The sequence below is a fragment of the Camponotus floridanus genome, unplaced genomic scaffold (genome assembly GCF_003227725.1).
Source record: "Camponotus floridanus strain SB8 unplaced genomic scaffold, Cflo_v7.5 scaffold6, whole genome shotgun sequence".
In the NCBI taxonomy this organism is placed as follows: Eukaryota; Metazoa; Arthropoda; class Insecta; order Hymenoptera; family Formicidae; genus Camponotus; species Camponotus floridanus.
In genome coordinates, this window is record NW_020229769.1 from 3894976 (window position 1) to 3918675 (window position 23700).

A 23700-nucleotide genomic window follows, 5' to 3' on the forward strand; every position below is an offset into this window, starting at 1 on the left:
TTTCTTGTAATATATTCTTTAAGTTCAATGATAATTATTTCTTTCGACAAAAAGACTTAGGAACTCTCGATTTGTAGCTGGTTGAGATAATTTGTTACTTTTCTTATTTCTCGCTTTTCGAAAGTAGACCGGCTCGGAATTCCCGCTCTGTTCTTTTTATCGTAGCTTTCATGGATTTTATTTTGTAACTGCGTCTAAGAAACATTTGACCTGAGCAGAATCAATTCGTCAAAGAGTCATTGGACTTGCCTCGCTATTTACAAAAAGTTAAACTCGCATTACTCGCTATTTTTAATCGAGCAAATAATTAGCATATTTTAGGTAGTATGTCTCTTATATTATTTGAAAAGTATAATAAAAATAAGTAGAAAAAAAATTTATTCGACAAAATTAACTTCATTTTAATACCAATAATTTCTCTTTATTTTCGTCAGTTTATTCTTTATCAAATAGCTTTCTTAAGAGGATTAAAGCATATATAATTAGCGGTGAGCTGAGGGGAACTTTATGGTTTGTTGGTACTTTTAAGCATGACAAACGTGCCATATGCCCGATTTCTACCATCTTACCGTGCTATAATTATACACTTTGTTACCTAATCTAATTTAATCCGATTAAAATCATTTAAAATATTACATACGCGAAGAGAAATATTTTCTGCATTCGATATGTTTTTTTTTCCAACGCGCTCTATCACAACTTGTTTTACCCGCGAAATTATCATTATATTTTGAATTCTGGAGTACGGGTAAAAGCTGCACGCTTTCGCGAACGCGCACTACCATATTTTACCGCACAATATGTGTTTTAAGAGGAAAAAGAACGCGAGCGTGTCCGCCCCTTGCGAGATAAAACGTTCGTGGCGTGCATCGCGTGTTCGCTACCGTCGAGCTGTCCTCGTTAATCCAGCCGCTGTATGCAGCCCTAAGGTCGTCATGATATATCGGAAACAGTTGTAAAATCACGTAAACTAACTTTGAAAAAACTTCAGAAGGCTTAGGTAGATATTTAAGCGCGTTTCGTGCGTATTTCGCTGACAAGATCGAGCGTACATTATCTTTGCGGAAAATTCAGCGTAGTTTATCGAAACAGCTGCTCGAATAGCAAAGTGTGAATAGATTCTTTCGTATGACACGTATATAAATGTTATCTTTTTTTATTATATATTTAAAGAAACTTGAGATTTAAAAAAATTATTTTTTTTTTCACAACGTCGTGTAATTTATTCGATTTATATATATATAAATATCGTAGTGAACGTTGCGTGCTGCATTGGAAATATTAACACACATATTATAGTGCATTTTGCCCTTTGAGTCGCATGGGAATTCGAATTAAATAAAGAGCTGTATCTCATCGGATTTAGACCTCTTACACGAAAATTAATTATTCGCACTGTCGCAACCTTGGCACTCTTCGCTCACAGACACGCGGATAACATATTACAGGTGTGAAACATGGTATCCGCGTGACACTACTTTTCAACGAATCTAACTTTAGATTCTCCGAAATATATTTCCGAGAATCTTAAATATATTTATAGTATTTTTGAAGGAAGGAGACAGAAGGAACACAAAATCTTGCGAGATTTTCTTCGGAAATATTTCACTGAACGATTTCGTTTCGATTAAATTGCCTCAGTTATCGGCGATTAATGAACGGTATTCCTTGGCTGATATACCTGCCATCGACGATCGCGGATTGAATTCTCAAGACGTTTACGAGTTTTCAAGGAGCTTTTAAAGTCGTAATACCGCGCATCTATTAAACTAACGGGCCATTAAGGAAGAAAAACTATCTCGCCACAATTACGTGACCAATCTTGTAAAAAAACACACGCGTTGCGCGTGGACGATGACAGCTAAATCGTTAACGGGCGAGATTTTGTTGAGTGAGCGTAATTTTGCTGAGAGCCTCTAAAAAAGATTTTGCGACGCTCGGAGTTTGGAATTTTACGCCTCGTAAAATCTTGTACTTGGACGCAAATATAGGAAATAAAGATCGTATTCTCTAAAGGTGAATCAGTGAAAAAAACACTAATTTAAACAGTAAAATAAGATTTCACTGAGAATATATCTTTTGTTATTTTATCTCACTGATTATGGTCAATTAAAGTAAAATTTACTGTAAAACCAGTAAATTCTACTGTAAAATCAGTATCGCTAGTTCGTTCGTTTATCGCTATCTCTCTCGTATTGAAGTTTTAGTCATAATAATTATATAAAGTTTGCAAAGAGCGACAGATAAAATTAGAAATATTCGATTTAATTCTGATACAATCTCCATAGAGAGACTTCAGATATTAAATCATCATTTCATAAATCGGACAAATAAATGTCTGGCGACTTAATAAAAATTATTCATTCGTTATTTATTGAAAAACAAGCTCAATATGTAATATAAATAATTTTTAATTTTATATAAAACAGATAGAGAGATGAATTGTTTAATATTGCTAATTGAAACAAAATTATTAACTAATTCTTTCAATAAAATATTACTGATTTACAGTGCTGCATATCTGCTGTATATCTGCTGTAACTATTTTTCAGGGATAATACATTGATTCACTTTTAGAGAGTACTCTTTCAGTTGTCTAAATTCGTCGAATTATTTCGCAAATCAATTTTGCAATTCTTTCGCGCGGCACATGAGAGCGCGACAGGGTACACGTCGATTAGTGATAGTTCGTTATCGTTGTTGATCAATATCGATTAGGGGCTAACCAACAGTTTGTCGGTCGGCTGCGTTATTGATCGGCTGAGCAAATTCGCGTACAGTGCGGCAGCATCGGTTGAATCATGTTACGCAATACGGCAGTGACATTTCTCATTATAGAAGCTTTGAACTTGTTTATTTTAGTTTATGATAAATGTCACTTGCATGTTGCGTAACACGCTTCTATTATAATGGGACGAGACACAATGTAGGAAATTAAATTTCACGAGATAGCTGACGTAAAAGTGGAGAGAGATGGTTTTTTTCTTGCTCTCCGATGATTTTTTTCTTGCTCTCCGATGATTTTTTTCTTGCTCTCCGATGTTTTTTTTTTCTTGCTTTCCGATTCGCATCGCACAATCGTAATGGGATGGAAGTTTTAAATCCGCTTTCCACGTGTCAAGCGAGATTATCGCGATGTTAGCAGGAGTCGCTATACTCGCCGGTAGATTCTCAACATCGTTCGCTCTCGTAGTCGTCATGGAAACGCCTCTTTGAGATTCTCCCTCGACTCGAGTGTAGGTGGTTACTAAAGAAGGTAACATAGGATGTAAGGTCCTTAGGAAAACGACACTGCTCTCTCTATCGTAATATCGAATAACATAAATTAGCCGATAAATCTAAACTATTTATAGCTAGCGTGCTCATACATTAGTCGGCAATTTGTCTTTGCATTTTCAATTTGCTTCGGAGATGTTTCTTTAAACCATATCGCTGATACAAGAATGTATCGCGCGACCATCTCGATTTATTCGATTAACTCGCGTGACCTTTTTTTTTTTGTTTAATTTTAGTAACAGATTTATCTATTTGCGAACATTGAATCTGGATTCTTCGAAATCGATAATGACTCGGATAGAAGGGTATTTTCTCTCTCTATAAACGGCAAAGTGTTCTTTTATTTTCCTCCATTAGAACGGTGATATCGATGCTTAAAGGAATCGTCCTTCGTTGGAATTAAGGGATATAGAAAGGATAAATCCGGACGAAGAGTTGGAACGATCCTCGCGAAATCCCGAGCGACGAGCGATTCATCGTATCTTTTTACCTGATCGGATCCTCTTCGTGTCACCCTTCTGTCGCTTGACAGTGGCTTACGGGACTCCGTTCCTCTCCACCGCCTTCGAAATCCGCAGGCCGATATATCGTAAAAAAGAAACAAGAGAAAAGCATTCGGAAATCGAAGATGACCTATAAATCGAGATGTCATCGCGATATAACGATTGATATACGACAAATCTTTTGTTTCTTCTTTATAATCAAATCGAATAAGCTGATTTTCTTAAGAAATAGCTTAGCTTTTTTACGGCGCTTTTTTATCGTTCTTTTTTCTTTTGAAATATTTTATTTCATTTTATTTCATTTTATTTTATTTTATTTTATCGATTTATTTCATTTATTTCGCATAGCTATGCTATAGCTTGATTGCATTTTTTTCGTGTAAATATTATTTTGAATTTTAATTCAGAAAACTCCCTCCCCTTACATTCTTTATTGACATCAAAATCTGATGTAATTGTTATAGATACCTGTGTGTAACCTAGAAATATAACTTATATTCATGCGAAAGATTTCTTTCTCACATATGAAATAAATCGTAATATTAATAATGAAATATTATCGTAAAATCGGAGTAAAATTATTATTAACAGTTAATAACAGATATAACATCCGGATACCAATAATACATTATCGATACTTCTAAGCTGTAGATCGTGTAATCAGGCCGATAATCAAATATTCATTAGACCACCTAGATGCAGCGTCATTTAATTATTAGATTTATCCTGTGATTCGCGCGCGACCCCGCTGCCCCAAAATTTCTATTATGTTAATCGTTAGATGCGACATTGTGCGTCGTCGATATTATATTATCATCGCGCGGATAATTATCTCCGGCGACTAATGCCGCGTTTTGCCCTCCGATATAACGAGCGAGAGCGTGAATCCCTCGGCCCATATATCCATAATGCTTCGCTCCTGCATCCCGCACGATACTTTGTCGCTCGCCCCTTTCGCTCCCGCCCCTCAAGACCCGATAAATTTATCTTTCTCGATCTCTCCCGCCCGCCCTCATTCTTCCCCCTCGGGACCCCTCCCTCGCGTCGCCCCGCATTTTCGTCCGTGAGGTCGGGCGTAAAACATTTATAGTGTCAGGACCGTGTAAACCGCCGACGAGAGAGAAGGTGCCGGCATACCAGGACTCTGAATGGCGTCGTCGGGAGCGCGCGCATGTGCGTTCCAGCTGCAACGCACGTCCGCGCGTTAGAGGGTTCTAAAAATACGCGCGCGCGCGGCCACCCCGAGTGCACTTGAAACTGCAGCGGCAGCCGAGTTCGCGGGAAGGAAAAAGTGCATTTTACGACGGTACCGTTTCCACGATTCGATATCGCGTGCGCCGCCTCCTCGGGGAAACTAAACACGAAAAGTGCATGCGTGTAACGAGGATTCCCCGATTGATTGACTGACGATCAGACCCTTGGGTCATTATTATACATGTCTAAATATTTGTCCTCCTGTAGACGAAAGGTTAATGATACTCGTTCGAATGGCGAATTAATCAGAGGATAATTTGCTATATCGATTCAGGACCAGGTTGTGTAAAGAGAGAGAGAGATTTTTTGTTTATAGTTGTCTTCTGAAATATTGAGGCTAACAATATTTGCAAAGTTTTCTGTAATTTTTTTCTCTCGTAACATTTGCAAACTTTTCCATCGATCTCGTTTTCTATGTCTCTTTCCTGAGATAGCACGAACTCCGATCGACATTGGCTCATCACTCGACGTTATGGTGAACTGCATTTATTTGATATTTCCTTCGATATCGCGCGCGCGATATGCTTTATAGTCATCGATGGTAAATGCACCGTGAATATATTCTGTGGATGAGGATATATCTCTATATTTCCAGCGTCGACGACGAGAATACAACGAGAATCCCTTTCCATCTGGAGGGTGTTCTGGCGCGTTATTCTAAGCACTATAGCTTTTGCACCCTCCCGTCCCATCTCTTGGTTTCTATGGTGATCCGAAGAGGGGTTGCGTCCCCTGTGGATCGCCCCGCAGGTTGATTGTCGGTGTATGTATGTGTGTATATATATATATATATATATATATATATATATATAATGTGCTATATATATAATATATAGCCCTAGTTATATATATATACATATATGCGAAGCGATCCATAAGCGAAACACTTCCTACTTCTTGCGTACGCACTTACTCGGCAGACGGTTCGTTTGCGATTTACTTTTATACTTTCCCTTATTCCTTCGTCCTCGCTCGTTATCGGGAAAGGTGTTAACGCAAAATAACGAGGCAGCGCGACGATGGATTCGCGATAAACTATAACGAAGCGGGGGAGACCCTTTAAACAAGTTTCGACAGCGGGCCGTCTATTTGTCAGTATTACGAGATTTTGCGGATTTGCGTTGATAACAACGGATGCGCGCATTTCGGCGAGAAAAATCCCGGCATCCCTTCCCCCTCCCTCCCCCTCCCGCCGGCTCCGCGTCCCATCCCCCCAGGGTTATAAATTGTAATTGCCAGCGACTGGACCATCGCGATATCACGCCTTTCACATTATTTCTCTCTCCCATCCCTGGACCATCCCCGGCCGTCCCTGGCCGGGTTCCAGAGGGATAAATTGAACGGGATTTCGTTGTGTCTCCCGCAACTTCCTCTCCGACAGCTCTTCCGTCCAACTTTTGCCGCGCGTCCTCTCGTCAGTCTGGTCCCACTTGCGCGAACTTTCGTTGACTTTATTGACCCGGACGAATGCGGCGAACGCGCGACGGCACCGAAATAATAGTCTACCGTCTCGAGACGACGATGTAACCCCGGGCTTGTCAGCGCCGTCATAATTACAGACCGCGATCGATAACTTATCACTCGGAAGCTCGAAGCATGTACAGCCAGCCTACCTAAAGAGGCTTAATGGCTTTTCGATAAATACGATACAATATTTCATGAATTTTGCTGTTTTTTTTTACGCATACACGGTAAAAAATAAAATGTTAATTATAACATTTTTCACGTGTCCCAAAAAGTTCACTGTAAATTTTAAATTAAAATAACTCATTCATCGTATGTTACTTATTGACGAACTAAAAATGTTGAATAATTGACACGATACTTTACATTTATTTTTGTTATGGTGACTTTAAGTGTAATGTAAAAATAACATACAAATTGATTCAAAATTACATGAAAAAATAATTACAATAACTCGTGAGAAATGTTGAGGATATTAACATATAATAGTAATTATTTTAACTTTAATTATTTGTAATAGAAACATTTGATTTTAGTAAATTTGATTATTTTTGTATGTGAAAGTTCAAAATTATTTGAAGATTCACTTTAACTTTTCTTAGAAATTGACTTTGAGATGTGTTGGTTGTTTAAAATGATTGTTAAAAATACTTCAAATAATATTCCATTTCTAAGAGACATATACAAAGTGTTATAAGTTATGAAGATGATATAAATGTAACACATGAAAATATTATAAAAATAATAACATACAGGTTGTGTATGTTATTTTTACATCAAAGTACTAATCAAAACGTGGTAAGAAAAGAAAATTTTAATATTTTTTACTGTGTACTTGTCTTTTGATATGATTTATTATATAAAAGAAGAATATATTGTGATTTTCAAAAATTATCGAAAGATCAAGAGAATCTTCAAGTAGTAATTTATAAATGTATAAAAGCAAAATTTTCTCAAAAGTATATCACGTGATACAGGTAAACATACATATGTCGGATAACTAATTATCTTTGACAGTCTTGTGGGAAGCAAAGATAAATATCTCTTCTACAAAGTTTAAATCGCTGGGGAGAAGAATTGATAAGATTTTGAAATTCCATTAGGTAGATAATCCACAGAGATTATACAAGGAGAGTCTTGTGTTATAAGGGAATGTACTCATCGCGCGAGCGAAATATGGATTAAACAATCGATGCGCTATTTTTTTCTTTTTTTTTTTCACGTTGAAATGTATTTCGGAGCGCGTTGATTAAGATCACGGGTGAGCGAAAAGGACATGTTGCAAGCGTGCTTATCGAGAAAGACGGTGGGAAAGAGTATCGTTCATACGAATGGCAATAAAAAAGCAATAATGAGCACGCGATACAAGGTACGAGACGCGAATAAAGAGCGATGAACGATTTCGTAATCCTGTGTAATTGCTTCGCTTCAAGAAAATTGTGAAAGTAAACGAGCAACCGATTATCCCTTCTCGTATCGACGAATGTCTTTCCTTCAAACGATTTTAGATTGATTGCGTGCATTAAAAAAAAGACTTAAACACTCTTGTTTTTTGCTGCAAAGAAATATTAAGCAAAGTTAACGAGCTATACAATCATAAAGTCACATAAATTATAATATATTAAGGATGTTTTGTATGTACAATCCCAGCAAAAGTAGCTGAAAATCAATATTGACGAATATATCCACTTTTTTTGATGTATTTTGAGTAAGAAATTGTGTGGAATATTACAATTTGATTTTAGCTACAGTGCAGAGATGTATTTTTAAATATTTATTGCGTTTTTACTGAAATATTCCACATTTTGTTAATCGAAATGATTAATTTTTGGTAGAGAATTTCGCCTTGTGACAGGTACATGGCTAACTTCATTAAATTATATTTAATATCTTTTTAACCAGTTAATACTTGTATAATATTATTTGACCAAATATTTCCTCTGTATCTAAACTTTTGCAAATTTTCAACAAATTTTGAATATTATTTCCATGTGTTTTTGTCATTTAAATCGACGTGGTTGTACGTTTCATAAGAACACATGTTAATTCGGTGCAAATTAAAATCCTTATAACTTGTGAACGCTTTAGTGAATCGATTTAAAAATTGTACTAAAGATTCTAAACACATGTAAGGATATTCTGTACAATTTTCATTAAATTCTCAATATTTTGAAAATAGATACAAAACATCCTTAATATATAAATTATAATAAATAATAATATAAATAAATATAATAAATTATAATACATAAGAATATCCGTGAAAAAAATTCTAACATATCTTACATAAACGAAAAAGAGGATATTTGAGGAAGCGACTAATTTTATTTTTCGAGTAAGATTATGAGAAAAACTCATAAATACAGAAGGGTGTATGCATGGATGGTATCGAATATAACGACAAAATGCTCTTTGCAAGACGATAGCCGTATCTCAGCGAATAAAGACGTTGGTATACGCGCGCATGTATAAATAAGAGGATGTGTTTGCCGAAACGTCAAGTGTAAATCCCGAGTCAATCGCGTCGCACAGTCTCACGGGCTTTGATTAACCGCGCGTACGTATACATGTACACGCACACATGCGTCCAAATACGTGCGCTCTGATCGAGCTCGGTCCGCGATAGTACGCGGGGGCGACCGCGAGGCGGCGCTGGCGGCGGCGTGCCTGGTGGCGTCGCTAGTGGTCAATGGCGCCGGTTGATAGCGGGATCGTTGTTAGTCACGTCGGGACCACGTACAGTGACGGTCGTGGAGAGATCGAGAGTCGTAAAGTCGGCAGACAGAGACAAAAACGCGGAGCGATCGCGAGGGGAGCGATATCGTGAACAGAAAGCGTCGCGCGAGAAAGCTAGATAGATAGATAGAGAGAGAGAGAGAGAGAGAGAGAGAGAGAGAGAGAGAGAGAGAGGGTGACGGAAAAACAGCGGGCGGGCGTACCAGTACAACGTCGTCGCTTCGTTCTCGATTCGGCCGCGAATCCGTCGATTCCTGCTGCTTAATCCGGTGCGTGGGTCCATTCGTACGTGCGCGTGCGTGTGTATAATCGCGTGTGTGTCTACCTCGTTTCGGTGAGTGCGAAAGTCGAGGAGTCGAGGGGACGTGCGTCGTTTGTGCCTCAACATCTCGGGCGACGCAGGGACGAGACGCCGCGACGGGCACCGCGTCATAGTAGTGTGCCTAAAACGCAGGAAAGAAGGAGAGATAGGAGCGCCCGCAGAGAGGAAGAGCACAAACAGGCGGCGTAGAAGAGAGGCGGCGGTGGAGGCGGAGGTGGGGGAGGCGGCGGTACGGAGTGACGGATTTGTTTTCTTGCACAACGGTGGAGCAAAACGGCCTCAAACTGTGGGGCTCTGGGGCGTTTTTCCTTCCTCCCCAAGGGATGTACTACCCTGTAAGTTTCTTTACGTTTTTCTTTACGTTTATTCCGGATGAGGAAACGGACGAAATAACCCGATGTCCGCCCGCGTCTCCCTTTCTCGCGTTTCGAGAAGCCGCTCCGAAAATGAGCCGCGCGTTCTTACGCCCCTGTTCTCGTTCGGCGAGGAAAAGCTCCCGAGAGCGTCGGTTCGATAGGAGGCGCCGGGTCGACGGACCACGCTATCCGTCGGCGCGAGCTCGCGTCGCGATTCGTCGCGAAACAATCGGACCGAGTGGCGGGAAGAGTGCCCTTTCCCGCTGCTCCTTTCTCCCGGTGATCGCCGGACGGTATTCTCGAGTAACGCTCGAGCCCGCTCGCCTTCGCGCGCGTTAATCATCCTACTTTAATCCTGTTCCTTACTTCATTCCGTTCCCCCCCTCGTTTTCCCCCGCGAGGAATCGGCAGGCATGTTCTTCAACTTGTTTCTTACGCAGATTTAAACATGTGACTCTTGTTTGAATCGCACGACTTTCATCGATCCGCCGTTCGTGTCTAGTCTGCCGGAGAGCCTCCTCTTCCTTTTTTCCCTTTTCCTTTCGATTCTCTGCTTCTTTGTCGCGCCAACGAAATCGCCGAAAGCGGTCCGACAATAAATGTCCTTGAGCGTATCGCTGGCTCCGTTCGTTGTCTCTCTCTTCCAGGGCATCCTTGTCCTCCCATAACCGAAATTACAGTATTGTAGGTTATGTTCGCCTTGGTGCCGTAACGAACGATAGAGATAAATCGATGAAAGAAAGAGAGAGAGAGAGAGATAAAGATAGGGAGTGTATATATAAAGAGAAAGGGAAAGGATGAGAGGGAGCGTGAGAAAGAGCGAGACGGCGTTATTCTTTGGCTAGCTCGTTTTCGGAGGGACACCTTGATCATCGACGGCGCATGGCTCGAGTATTAACGAAAACGAACGTGAAACTAGGGAAATGCTCGTCGATTTAACGGCGAGAGAGACGCGTTGTCGTTTGACAGACGCTGCGCGTCACGTTGGCCGGTGAAAGTTAAACAGCCGCTGTCCTGGCTGCTACTAATCGCATACGATAATTAAATATGAATAATGTTTCACGATAAGTAACGTTTCCGAGATTACACAGAGAAAAATATCATTCCACTGCCAGGAAAAGCGATTATTTATTTTTCTCAATTTATTTTTCTTTTTTAAGTAACAGTTCTCTTCAACAAAGAATATATTCTTGATAATCTTAAAATATACTCGTCACAATTGTTAGAAAATCTCATTATCATGTACTCAAAAGAAGAATTTATTTTCTCTTCAAGAATATTGTAAAGTTGTATCAAAGAAAAATCAGACTTACTTTACGTCAACTCTTGTAGTAAGCAAAAAAAAATTTTGTTTTAATTTAATATACTGCACTTACTAAAATTTAGAATATATTCAATTAAATTTAATTCTTGTAGTAAATTTATGATATATTTGTGGATATACAAACTTATGATATACTTAGAATAAATAATATTTATAAATAATACTTGAATACGGGATACATTTTTTCTCTGTGTATTATCTGGGATTAGCCTAGGGCCTAGGTATAAATGATAATCTTGGAATGTTTTTTTTTTCCTTAGAAAAAATGAACGACGGTTGCAACAATAGCTGAAAATTCGATTTGTTCGACAGGTAGCATGAAATTACTTTATTGTTAAAGACATGTTTTTATCGTGGAAAAACATTCCAGTGTCATTTGCTTTGAAGTTAAAGTAGCCTTTATTCGGAATTTCAAGCATGCTTTGTCGACTCGTTTAGATATTATGTGTGGAATTTCGAAGAATAGAAGTAGATAAAAATGAAGAAATTTATTATCGTATTTTGAAACGTGTTTATATTTAGATATATTCACATACATAGATGCATTAATTAACATTCATCGCATACCAAGAATTGTGTATCGGCAATAATATAATAAAAATTTAAAATGAATTTTATTCTTTTCTCAAGGAAAGAAAATTAAGAAATATAATAAATATTTAAAATGAATTTTATTCTTTCCCTAAGAAAAGAAAATTAAAAAATATAATAAATATTTAAAATCAATTTTATTATTTTCCTAAGAAAAAAAAATTAAAAAACAAATTAAATTGCTACACATTTATTTGAGTGACTAATATACAAAATGTACGTAGAAAATAGGAGAGAGGAGAATGTGTAGTTTATGCATATATAAAATGAAATAAACGAGAGATTAATATTCCACTTTCTCTTCCAATATATATTTCCAACGAAAGTTTCCGCAATATTTTTCGTAGGTCCATCTCTCTATCTTTTTCTCTATTATCGTTATATTTGAAATAACGTAGAGCCGCAGGCGTCCTGAATTTTTATTTGAGCGCAGGTAACGCAGAACGCGCGCGCACAAATATACCTTTTGAAACCTTCGGCTACGTGTATTATTTTTGTACACGACATTCCGTATACATGTGTGTTTTCTCCTTCTCGAGAGTACGCAGGTAGACGGTCTAAAACGGAGCAGGGAATACCGGCTTTTCCGGACCTCGAAGCCGACGAACGGTCCCCCGCGTCGCTTGCTTGAAAGGCAGACCTCTCCTTTGTTCGCGCAGCCGTCGGTAGAGGATTGAATTTCGCTCACAATGTGATGCTGACCTTTTTCTTTCTCGTTCTCGATAGACCGTATACACCGTTTGGTCGCGCTGTTGGTTTTACCGGGCGAAGGACTGCTCGAAACTGTAATTTACCGACTGTCCTTGGCTCGAGGATCGAGGGAAAGAATGTGGTATTTTCGATCGTCCGGGTATCCCTGTCTTGTCTAACGGTCGAATCGTTAGGGAAACGCAACCGCCGATCGATATCGCCCGCGATAACCCGGCATCTCGGAGATCGCGAATTTCTTTACAACCTTAGAAAAGTAAACAAGGTCGCGCGCGCTAAAGAGAAATATTTGCGTTGTACGATATACAACGGCGGGTTCTGTTTACGCTTTTATTTCGTCTTTAATGTCTCTCGAGTGACTTGATTTTACATCGCTTGGAAAATAATTTAACATAATTTTCGCTCTATTTTTTCATTAAAAATACCGTCAGCAATTTTTATTTATTTATTTTTAATTTGGCTTTTCATTTTGACGCCAATGAAATAATTCTCTTTCGCTTTATACTCGCTGACAGACAACAGTCGGTTAATTTTATTTTCGCCGCGATAAATGTTACACCTTATTTAGCGTAAAGCACAATAATTTGGATGCGCGTCTCTCGTCGCTTCCACAGTGCCTTTCTATTTCGCCGATAGAATCGACCACGTGCTTGCCTTTCGCGTCACTCTCGAGGTGCGTGTGTGTTGGTTTCGCGCTTTCTCACATTTCGTTGCGTCACGCAGCGTGGCCGGTAGCCGATATATATCTCTCACTTTTTTGCACACTGGTGTAGGTACGGGTTTGTTGCGTTTTTACGCAACCGCGAAATCAGGTGGCGTACCGAGCAGCGACTTGATTTATTCTCACGTTACCTGCGACCGATTTGAACATAACTCGACTGAAATTGTCCGTAGTATTAAACCGGATTAAAGTCAAGATGATATATTATCATACCACCGGATAGTAGACTCTGCATCGACTTGCCTATGAAAATAAATCATCGTATCTTGATGTATGTTTGCAATAAGGGGAATTAGATTCTACATCGAGAAAAATGGAGGGATTTTACCGTTGACAAGTTTATAAAAATTTATCGCATTCTTCTATTACAAAGATGCAAAATGCGTTTATTCCTGATGTAGTAAAAATCAGCTGATTTTCAACAGCTCTTTTTCCCTAATGATTCGATTGTCCAATTCGAAACGTTATATATTTTGTAAAACTCAAATTGATAGTTCACCCGATGACATGAAGAGGGTTGTCGCGAGTTAATATAACTAGGTGCGTAATTTAATTGTACCTGTATTGTGAGTAGAGAGAGAGAGAGTATACAGTACAGCATCGTTATTGCCTGAAAAATTGTTTTGTGGGTCAAGTGTCAATTGTTCTCCGATGTGGTATGTATGTTCGAATGTTAGCTTTCGTGTTGGTGATGCTACACGTTTGATCAATTTTCATACGACTCACTGTATTGCTTTCGTATAGAAATGCCGACATGCAGTTTTTGCGAAAGATATATGCGTCGCGTTGGAATTGCCGCGTATATTCCCTCGCACAATGTTTCATGTGGTTGTTTTTTTTTGTCAGTGCGTATTTCAGAATATAGGTCAGATCTAGTTATTTCGAGCCTGTCTATCGATACTTTACTTTGAACGATATCTTCTCTCTCTCGTTTAACCTTTCTTCAGTGCTCCTTATAAAAGCACAGATTCAAAGGGGTTATTTCTTTACGGAGCAGCAATATTTTCTGTATACGTTGCATTTTTCTGAAAGAAATATGTAAATTATATATGATAAAGTTATTTTTAAAATAATAACGTTACACGACAATCTCAGGACGCATATCATAAAATCACCTTTCTAGAGAATGACGTAATATTTCTCGATACATTCTGAATCTAAATGTGCTTAAATATCATTGTCATGATTTAAAAAAAATAAATATTAAGCGAACGAGTATCGACGAGTATTAACGTATCTATTACATTTGTTTTTGGATATTTTCCAAATTTAATTATATAGAATTACATATAAATAGCATATCTCTCTTTCTCTCCTTTTTTCACTCTGTTTTTAAATTTTATTAATGTATTATTAATAATCCTTGTGCATAATATTATTTATTATCAAATTGAAAAATATTTGTAAGGACTTTTTATTTAATATACATGTTTTGGCAGCGCGAATGTCGCCGTGAACAATATTCATATCACGTACTTATGCATTAGGAGTATTTTTTTGTTTGAGTATCTAAGATCTCATATTATATTTGATATTCGCTTGCGGTGCACGTATGAAATGTTGTGTGACGCACTTTATCCACGTTTCTATTTGATTTTCTTGACAATGAAAAGTAGATTCGCCCTTTATCATTATTTCTCCGTCAAAATTTTAAATCGATTTGTGTTTTGTGCCATTTTTATCATTTTTAAATATATAAATATATATTTTTTTTTCGAAAAAATTCTTTAATTTAGACATTGTCCTTAATTTAAAGACAGTTTAATACTTGAGTATTATTTTTCATTTTAACTTGTTTTCCGAGATATTTAATATTCTAATTTTTGCGTTGCTTATGCATATAATGTCTTTTCTACTTTTTTTTCATCGCAATACTATTCGTTTCACATGTACTCAAGTCAAATGTGTTTAATAGGATCTTATTCCACGAAGGCATGCGAAATATTTTGCATGCATCGAGTGTCGCGTGTGCGAGAAGTCTTGAAATTTTTTTTTATGCATTCTGTATTTTACATATCTTTTTATAATAATTGATTTGAATATCGCAAGGCAGCACTATTGCCAAAATAAAATATGTATACACTGTCTCGTAAATTCTTATAATTATAATCTTCGCAATTAGTATACTCATTTTATATTGTTGATTGAAAATGTTTTAGATTATCGAAATATTTTTCTCAATATATATGCATAATATACATTTGCACCGGGAAATTTTACACGATTAAAGTTTCGCAACGTAAGATTTTGCGAATAACGGCTAATTTTTGCTTGCAAGATACCGTTGAAGAGACGCTCTCGACCTCTCTGCAAAGACTAACATTCTCGCTCGAAGCTATAATAAGCATATGCGGTCGATTCAATTCAAACAATGTCAAGATATTCCAGTTTATTATTAGTATTTTCGAAAAATTTACAACGGTTTTGTTTAAATAAAAGTTATATAGAGACAAATATTCAGTATTGCAACTTGCGACAAAGTTCCAAATTTGTTCTCAAACAATGTATGACGCCCAAAATTCTTCAATTATTATATTTTCAATAAGTTGTGTAACTATTTTCAAAATAACAATAACCGCACGGTGTATTCGATATGCGTCACGCAAGATTTAATTGCCCAGCATAAACAATATTTCATGCATGCCCTGCTGCTTTCTTGTGTTCTTGCAATATTGCATTGATATTTTTTGCCTTGAATGAAAATGAAAATAATTTCTATCCGCGCTAAACAGCGGATTGCGAAATTTGCGATTTTTTGGTTTCATTTTGCTGGTTTTTTTTAGTCGTTGTTCGAAACCAGATCCGCCGGCCAGAAGGATATTTCGGGAGGAATTTCGTTGTTCGAATTTCTCCCAATAATGTAATATCAATGCTCATCTGAACTGGAAGCATATAAAATGGAAGGAAGTTTCACTTTAGGCTCAAACTACGTTTTAGATTATCGTTAACCTCCGCGATAAGTACGTGTCAAGGTTTTTTTGCGTGTCTCCCATTGTTTTTTCCGCGCGAATATACGCGTTGAAAATTAACACTTGCAGATGGAGCGTGAGAAAATCGAAGACTCGTAATTATGAGAACATGTTACTTTTTTTGCAGATTTAATCGGTTTAAATAATTTTCTTTTTTCAAAATCAATGTAATTGGTAAATGGATAATGTAGATTATTTTCAGTGTAATAATCAATTAGGCATTTTGTATATACTTAATTTTTCTGTGCGATTAAAATTGTATCTGTAGATACTGTACAAAGTTTTCATGTAGATATGTATTTAGATATTAAATTGAATTAGTTTAATTATGTTAAACTTGTAACAAATTTCTTTTTTTAACAATTTTTTTCAATACTACATTATTTTTTAAATCGAATTTAATTCTTTCTACCGATTTTATATTTATTTTTGCGGGATTAAAAATGTTGTACTCACGCGTAAATTTTATTTGCAATTAACGTTGTAGTGTTTAATGTGAAATGTAAACCGGTAAATATTAAATGTTTGAAATTAATTTCTGCGCGTTGCAGAACTAAAATAGAATCATTAGCGAGTATTGTTCGAAGAACTTCTATCGGAAACAAGCGAGGTAGAGAACTTGGTTGGACGTTATGTAGAGTATGACATTTGACATCTACAGTTAAATTTGGACACGTGAAACAACGCGTGTGATATTTACGACTAATAATAAATTAATAGAAATAGACCATTTAGTCTACTTTCTAGACACGCTACCGATATTATTGTACAGCAATGTAAAATCAATCATTTGATTAACCGAGTTAATTGAAATAATTTATTTACATAGTACAGTTTGAGTCAATTAAAATAACTTATTTATACAGTATAATTTGCAATTTTTATAATAAAAAATTGAAAAATGGAAAATTCTGATTAAATAAATTATAAATTTAAGAGACTAGAGCGCGTTATAATGAAAATAAAATTGATAGAGAAAGAAATCAATTTTTTTATAATAAATTTTATAATAAATTTTTAATCAGACATTTAAATTACAAGATGCACATAAAAATATCTATAAGACGATATGTTATATAACAGTATATGTAAATTTTTACCGATATGTCATAAACGCGCTTGTATCGTAAATCCGTCATTTCTCTTCTCGTGCTTTACGTCCGGTAAACTTGCTACGCAAAGATTGTGTTGTAAGTCGTATTATTTACTCGTCATAATTCGCATCGTCGCGTTTCCCATAATCTCGAAGATAAAGTGGATGCGTTGTGCCGGTACATTTATTGTTGTCGTGTATAATCGGCTGTATCTCGGTGCAACGGCATATTCAATATCGTGTTTCTCGCGGTGACCCGACGAGGAAACTTGGCGGAACTCGGGAAGATAAATCGTCGCGACACTCCGGCGGTAGCGAAGATTTTGGGAAGCTGGTATTTGCCGTGTGTCTAACCGTAATTTCGAAAGCGCGAACCGGTTAATCGAGAATCGGTGACAAGGTCGAGACTTGAGATCGGAAAGGAAACGAGGTTGCTAGCCTCGCGCGCTGAGAGATTTCCTTCTCTAATGATATTCATCGACTCGGGATTATCCGAAGGGCAAAAATGCGGAACTCGCATAACCGGCAATCTTATCGAATGATTTACCGCGGATTATTCGTAATTTATGGCTTCGCACGTGCGTGGGCAAGAAATGCACAATCGTCGCATTTTTAATTCATCTCAGTTCGTATCGAACTGTCCGTGATGTAATCGGAGGTGAATTGTTAAATTTAGTCGTGAATAATTTCAGCTTCCAATTTCATGATTAATTTTAGCGCCTTTAAATAATTGAATTTATATATATATTATATATATATTTATATATATATTTATATATATATTTTATATATATATTTTTTTAAACAATTTACAATTAATCGCGATAAATTAGATTAGATTAAATAGAAAATTAGTAATAAAATTATTTATATTATAATTATATTATAATGACATTTATATATATTGTGTCTATATATATATATATATATATATATATATATTGTATATATTAACAATGTAATGCTATATTTGGCAACTCTTTCAGTTTGATCGCATTCAATATTTTGGCTACAAAATTGTTTGAAAAAAGAGCATCTTCATCATTTTTAACTACTTTTTATTGTCAAAAAAATACGGGCTGAAATAAAATTCTTTTGATTGGTTCTTTCGATGATATTTTACGCGTATCGTTACTTTTTTGCTGAAGAATGATGAGAGGACAAAGCTGAAATTCAGAGTCGATTTATCATTTAAATTCTAATTCTGTATGGAATATCATTGCTTGAAAATCACGCGTGGACTGTTTTATTCTTCTCGTTCGCGAATTTATCTTTGAAATATATTTTATAATTGTTGTTTTGCGTAAAACTTCAGCTTTCTTTCCTTTATTTTCATTAACTTATAGCGAGAGCGTATACGTTGACTCATATTGGTTAAGATGCTCAATAATTTTTGAAATTCTTGTATTCTTTTCCCAGATTCTTTAGTGAATTTCAAATTAACATATTCGCGGTTTTTGCGGTTTTAATATCTTTGCAATAAATAAAGAGAATTTTATCGTTATTATAAATTAAAAAAAAAAAAATATATATATATATATATATATATATATATATAAATGTAAATATATACAGCATAAATTATTATAACATAAAGTTAATTGCGATTGAAAAATATCGAGATTATATCCAGAAATTTCAATCTTGAATTTTTCATATTAAGAAAGAGAAATATTTGTATAAAACTTGTAATCTTTAATTTTTGATGTTTTTCTTTGTGATTAGATTTTACATTAAATGGTTTTATCAAAGATTTCTATTTTTTATATTTATTAAAATATTTTTGTAGTCACACAAAATAAAATATAAAATAATATCAAAACATCTGATAGATATATTTATATCTTTAAAGAGCATACATACCGAATTTTTCTGTTCTCGAGAAATTCTTACAATCCTCCACCTGGATATTTAAAGCAGATTCGCAGAAACGCCTGGCAACGTTCCAATGAAATTTTCTATATCACGATGACTTCAAATTCTTTCGTCTTTTTCCAATAATAGCTTAATCTCCAAATTAAATGCGTCATTGGATAAAAGTTTGAAATTGATTACAATTATTTGTGATTTTATATAGAAATTTTGATGGTTCTGTTGATCCTTGTTTTTAAAGATATTTACAATATTTTATAGAATTTCCTATATATATGTATACACGATTCTGATTCTACATAATAAATAGTTTTAATATTCGTCAACTTATATTTAAATTGCTATTATGGATAAATGGACCGAGAGAGATCGTATGCACGATATTAAAAATTTCATAATGTCGATTTGATTCGGAATGTAAAAGAGTTTTAACTTTTACTTTAAAATACATATATGTTTATTTCATTTTAAAATATGTCGTTTTTAGAATACGAATAATTTTCGCTAATTTTGTAATCTCGGTATACATAATAAATAGGTGTTTAATAATACACATCAATCTTTTGTATTTGACTCGTTGCTACGGATAAACGAATCGGAAAGTGCGTGGTATGCTAGATATTAGGAATTTCTTAATGTCGATTCGATCCGGAATGAATAATGGAAGGCGTTCTGCAGGGAGAGAGAAATCAGGAATTTTTTAATATACTGTGAAGGGACTGCAAAAGTTCTCATCGTATTTTACCGTGAAGAGGATAACGCCGGAAGGCGTCTCCGAGAAAGATTCTCTAGCTTTAACTACACGGATAATCATTACAATAGATCGGCTGTAAAGTATTAAATATGCTTCAATTTTTTAATATAAATCAATATTTTTTATTCTCTGTCATTGTATTTAATCTTTATAAATGTTAAATAAAGCTGCGCACAAAATGATAATTTATTTAACATTGCGTAAGATATATATTCGGTAAAATATGAAAAAATATATTAGCTCTCATCTGCAGAAATTTATCTTTTTATAATGAAAAAGATTTTTTGAAATAAAATCGTGACATTTGTAAGAATTTCTCACGCAATTTTTCAATTCCATTGATATCATTCGCGTTATATATATAAATATTTTATTATCAAGACAAGATAATTCATATTTCTATACTCTTCAATTTTTCTTTATTTTATTTATGCGAACAAATACAATATGTTTATGTGACAAATTTATCTCCGTTAATAAGGACGGCAGACTATGTTTTTTAATGTGATTATTAATGTGATCTTTGCACTGGCGATTTAAATGGTCAATAATCACGTAATTACTGTTTCGTGATAATTTTATTGCATCCGATCTTTGCTCGGGAACAACAATCTCGTGAGTTATGATATGAATTCTCAGTAATATCGCGTAAACAATAACATCGTAAAAGCGCACGCGTATCTTTCTCTTTAACGTACATTTTCCGACACTCTTTAGACATCCTGACGAATGAGAATTTAGCGCAATATCAACACAAATCAGTAGTACGTAAATTTTTTTATTACCGACTTAATAAATTTAAGTAAATTTATTTCAAAGAGAGTAAAAAATATATCGAGTGAATTTATTTTCTACAATTTTTCGAGATCTGCAAATGTTGAAATTAGCTTTAAATTTATGTCAGTCTTTTTTGTAAAATTTATGAAGATTTTAAAAGGTTTTTAGCTTTCATATTTTTTTCTATAGGATTTTGAAAATTTAAGTAAGTTTTTCTGAAACGTGCTAGTGCATCCTTGTAAATATCCGTAGATACCGCGCATCATCCGTAAGTATTTATAGCTTACGTTTATTGCAGCTTTCCTCTCAGCTGATCACAAAGGACATAGTCGGGGACCTGCATAATCGTCCCGCGAGTGCAGTCGAACGAGATTTTCGCGCGTTGCACACGCTTCTCGCGTCTTGTTCGTGCGTTGGAAATCTTACGGAGTTTCTCGTACCGTAAGTGCAAGTTTAACTTGCACTTTGCGCATGAAGTAATTCGCGAAACTCGCCTAAGTTGCACAATAGGATGCAGTAAGCGATGCTTGCGACGTATCTGCAAAGAGTATTCACGTTTCGATTGTTTTGCATCCCCTGTATCACCTTTCTCTCTCTCTTCCTCTACAAATCCCTCGCTATCTTTCTCCATGTGTTTTGCATTTTACATTTCGACAGCAATGCTTTGTCGGATCGTAACGTGTAAACGTTACGAATTCCAGCTGCGAATTTGCCGGTCTCTTGCTCACTCGCTCAATATCGTGACAATTGCGAGCTTGTAAAATCGTGATCTTCCAAAATTCCGAAATTCTCGCTCGCGCCGATGCGTTCAATTTTACTACAGCGTGACTTTAGTAAGGGGCGACCGTAAAATTTTTAAGCGCTTGATATCGTGCCAGATATTTCAATGCATAATTTTATTATATGAGCATATAACACATGGGAATTGCGTTCCAGGAACGAATAATAGAAAATTCTAATATAATACGCGCGCAACACATTGTTTATTTACGATAGAATTGACGTCAATTAATTCCATTTTAATAATGGATACATTGCTGCGGGTGGTATATTGCATTTGGCAAGATTAAAAATGAATTTTGTAAAAGATATTTTTTTGTTTTCTGGAAACACGCTGATGAGAATATTTTTGCAACGAAAAAAAATATTAAAATAAAATTTATTAAAATTTAATATCTATTAGCTCAGTTTTTTTTTTGCTCTCATATGTCAATTTTTCCGAAAATGTGTCGCAGCAAAGTTTGAATTGAGTTCTCAAACCTGGAATTGGATGACGATTAAGTCGGTTGACTTCCGAGTTGCAAACGAGGAGAAACCTGGGTCTTCGCGGTAGTGTAAAACAATTCCCCAAGTAAAGAAGCAAAGCGACGCCGTTAGCGCGATTTACAATTCTCTCGCGTTTCCTACGGAATAATTGCAGCGGAGTTTCATTTTCCTTCCGCGTCCAAGTAACGTCTTTTAACCCGTCATTTCCCCCCTCCCCCTTCCCACACGATATCGCAAACATATTTCACCCTAAAAGTAAACATGTCGTCTGATCATTTCGTAGCTTCGGTTTTATCCTTTCGTTCGTCATTCCTGAGCAATCGATAGACTAGTCCTATGCAATTCCAGAACGAAACTTCAAAAATGCAGTTGACATTTGTGCGGAGTACTCGGTGATTAAATTGAGAGACAAAACGCTTCTTAAATTTTCATCGTTGCAGAAAGTGCACCGTTGAGGCACGTCGATGTAATCCCTCTTTTCTCCTCTCACGATGTTCGGCTGAATAGAAATTCTCTCGCGCTGATCTGAATCGATGGAATAAGGCGACTCGTACTGATCGTCTCGAGAAATCCTGTGTTCTCTGTTCGTACTCTGCAAATAAATCCAATAAAATCTGAATTTCTATTTCTTACTATGATTAATTCACTCTGCTCTGTCCTTCGCGTTTAAATTAAACGTTTAAAGTAATATCTATTGCTCTCTTTTTCGAACTTTGTTCTCCTTTATATGATAAGCCCAATAGATAGCTTTTAATATCAAAAGTCGCTTTGATAATGTCAAAAATCAATATGGATGGCGGAAGACGGTAAATTTAAGATTAATTTTTAGATTTACGCGTACATATTTCAGCGTGTTAAGCCAGCTAATGCTTTAATAAAATTGATAGAAATTTTATCAAAGTTTATAATTGCATTTATCTTAAGTATTTATTGTCACATTTTGCTGGTTTTGCTAGCGTTGATTTTCACATTTAGCGTTGATTTTCACATTTTGAAAATCGATGATGCAATTTCGGAGAAGTATTACGTATCCATTATTTCATGCGTGATATTGGATTGGATCGTGATATTATTCATGCGGAGCCGGTTGCTTGTCCGTTGATATTATCGCAAAATATTTTTTAAGGGGATGTAATCTTCCCAAGAAGACGCGATATGATATAAAAACTTCAAAATCTTCACCTCACCTTGGAATGTCACACAATTTCATTCCTATCTAATCTACATAAGGGAAATTCCTTATCTACATGAACCGATTTTATTTAACGTTCCTCGATGATATTCTAAAAGAATTTCGACATCAGGAGAAAGATATTTTTATAAAAAACCAATTTAAAAAGAAAACCGAGTAAGGAATAACATTTTTCTTGCGAATAAAAAGTAATATTTTATTCTAATAAAAACGTATTATTAAAATACCACGAATAAATATTACATCGTAATGAAATTTCACCCGAATGCTCTATTAAAACCTTTTTAATTTGCGAAAAATGTGTATATGTCCTGTATTTTTTCTATCAAAAGTTTTAATCAAAAGTTTTGCAGGACGTGCTGTTCAGAACCGCAAATGACGTAGGAAAAACAAAAATCGTGAAAATAAAAATGGCTGACAAAATTGTTAAAAATCATGGATGGCAAACGAAAAGAAAGAAAAAAGAAATAAATGATGCGAAATGGCGAATTAAATTTTGCGAGGGGTGGAAATTTATCCGAG

The 23700-nt window shown here is 35.7% G+C and overlaps 1 protein-coding gene across 10 annotated transcripts in view; it reads left to right on the forward strand.

Moving 5' to 3' along the window:
• The window catches only part of LOC105251079 (RNA binding protein fox-1 homolog 2), a 262872-nt gene that overhangs the window by 107749 nt on the left and 131423 nt on the right, over positions 1–23700 (forward strand). For 3 of the 10 annotated variants that reach the window (XM_025412974.1, XM_011257599.3, XM_011257600.3), the window contains exon 1: positions 9183–9890. The exons of 2 other annotated variants lie outside the window; for them this stretch is intronic. In XM_025412974.1, the coding sequence (XP_025268759.1) occupies positions 9879–9890 (12 nt within the window). In that variant the 5' untranslated portion in view covers positions 9183–9878. Of the gene's footprint in view, positions 1–9178; positions 9891–23700 lie in introns of those variants that run through there. 5 more of the 10 variants (XM_011257601.3, XM_025412971.1, XM_025412975.1 and 2 more) reach the window with 4 other exon arrangements.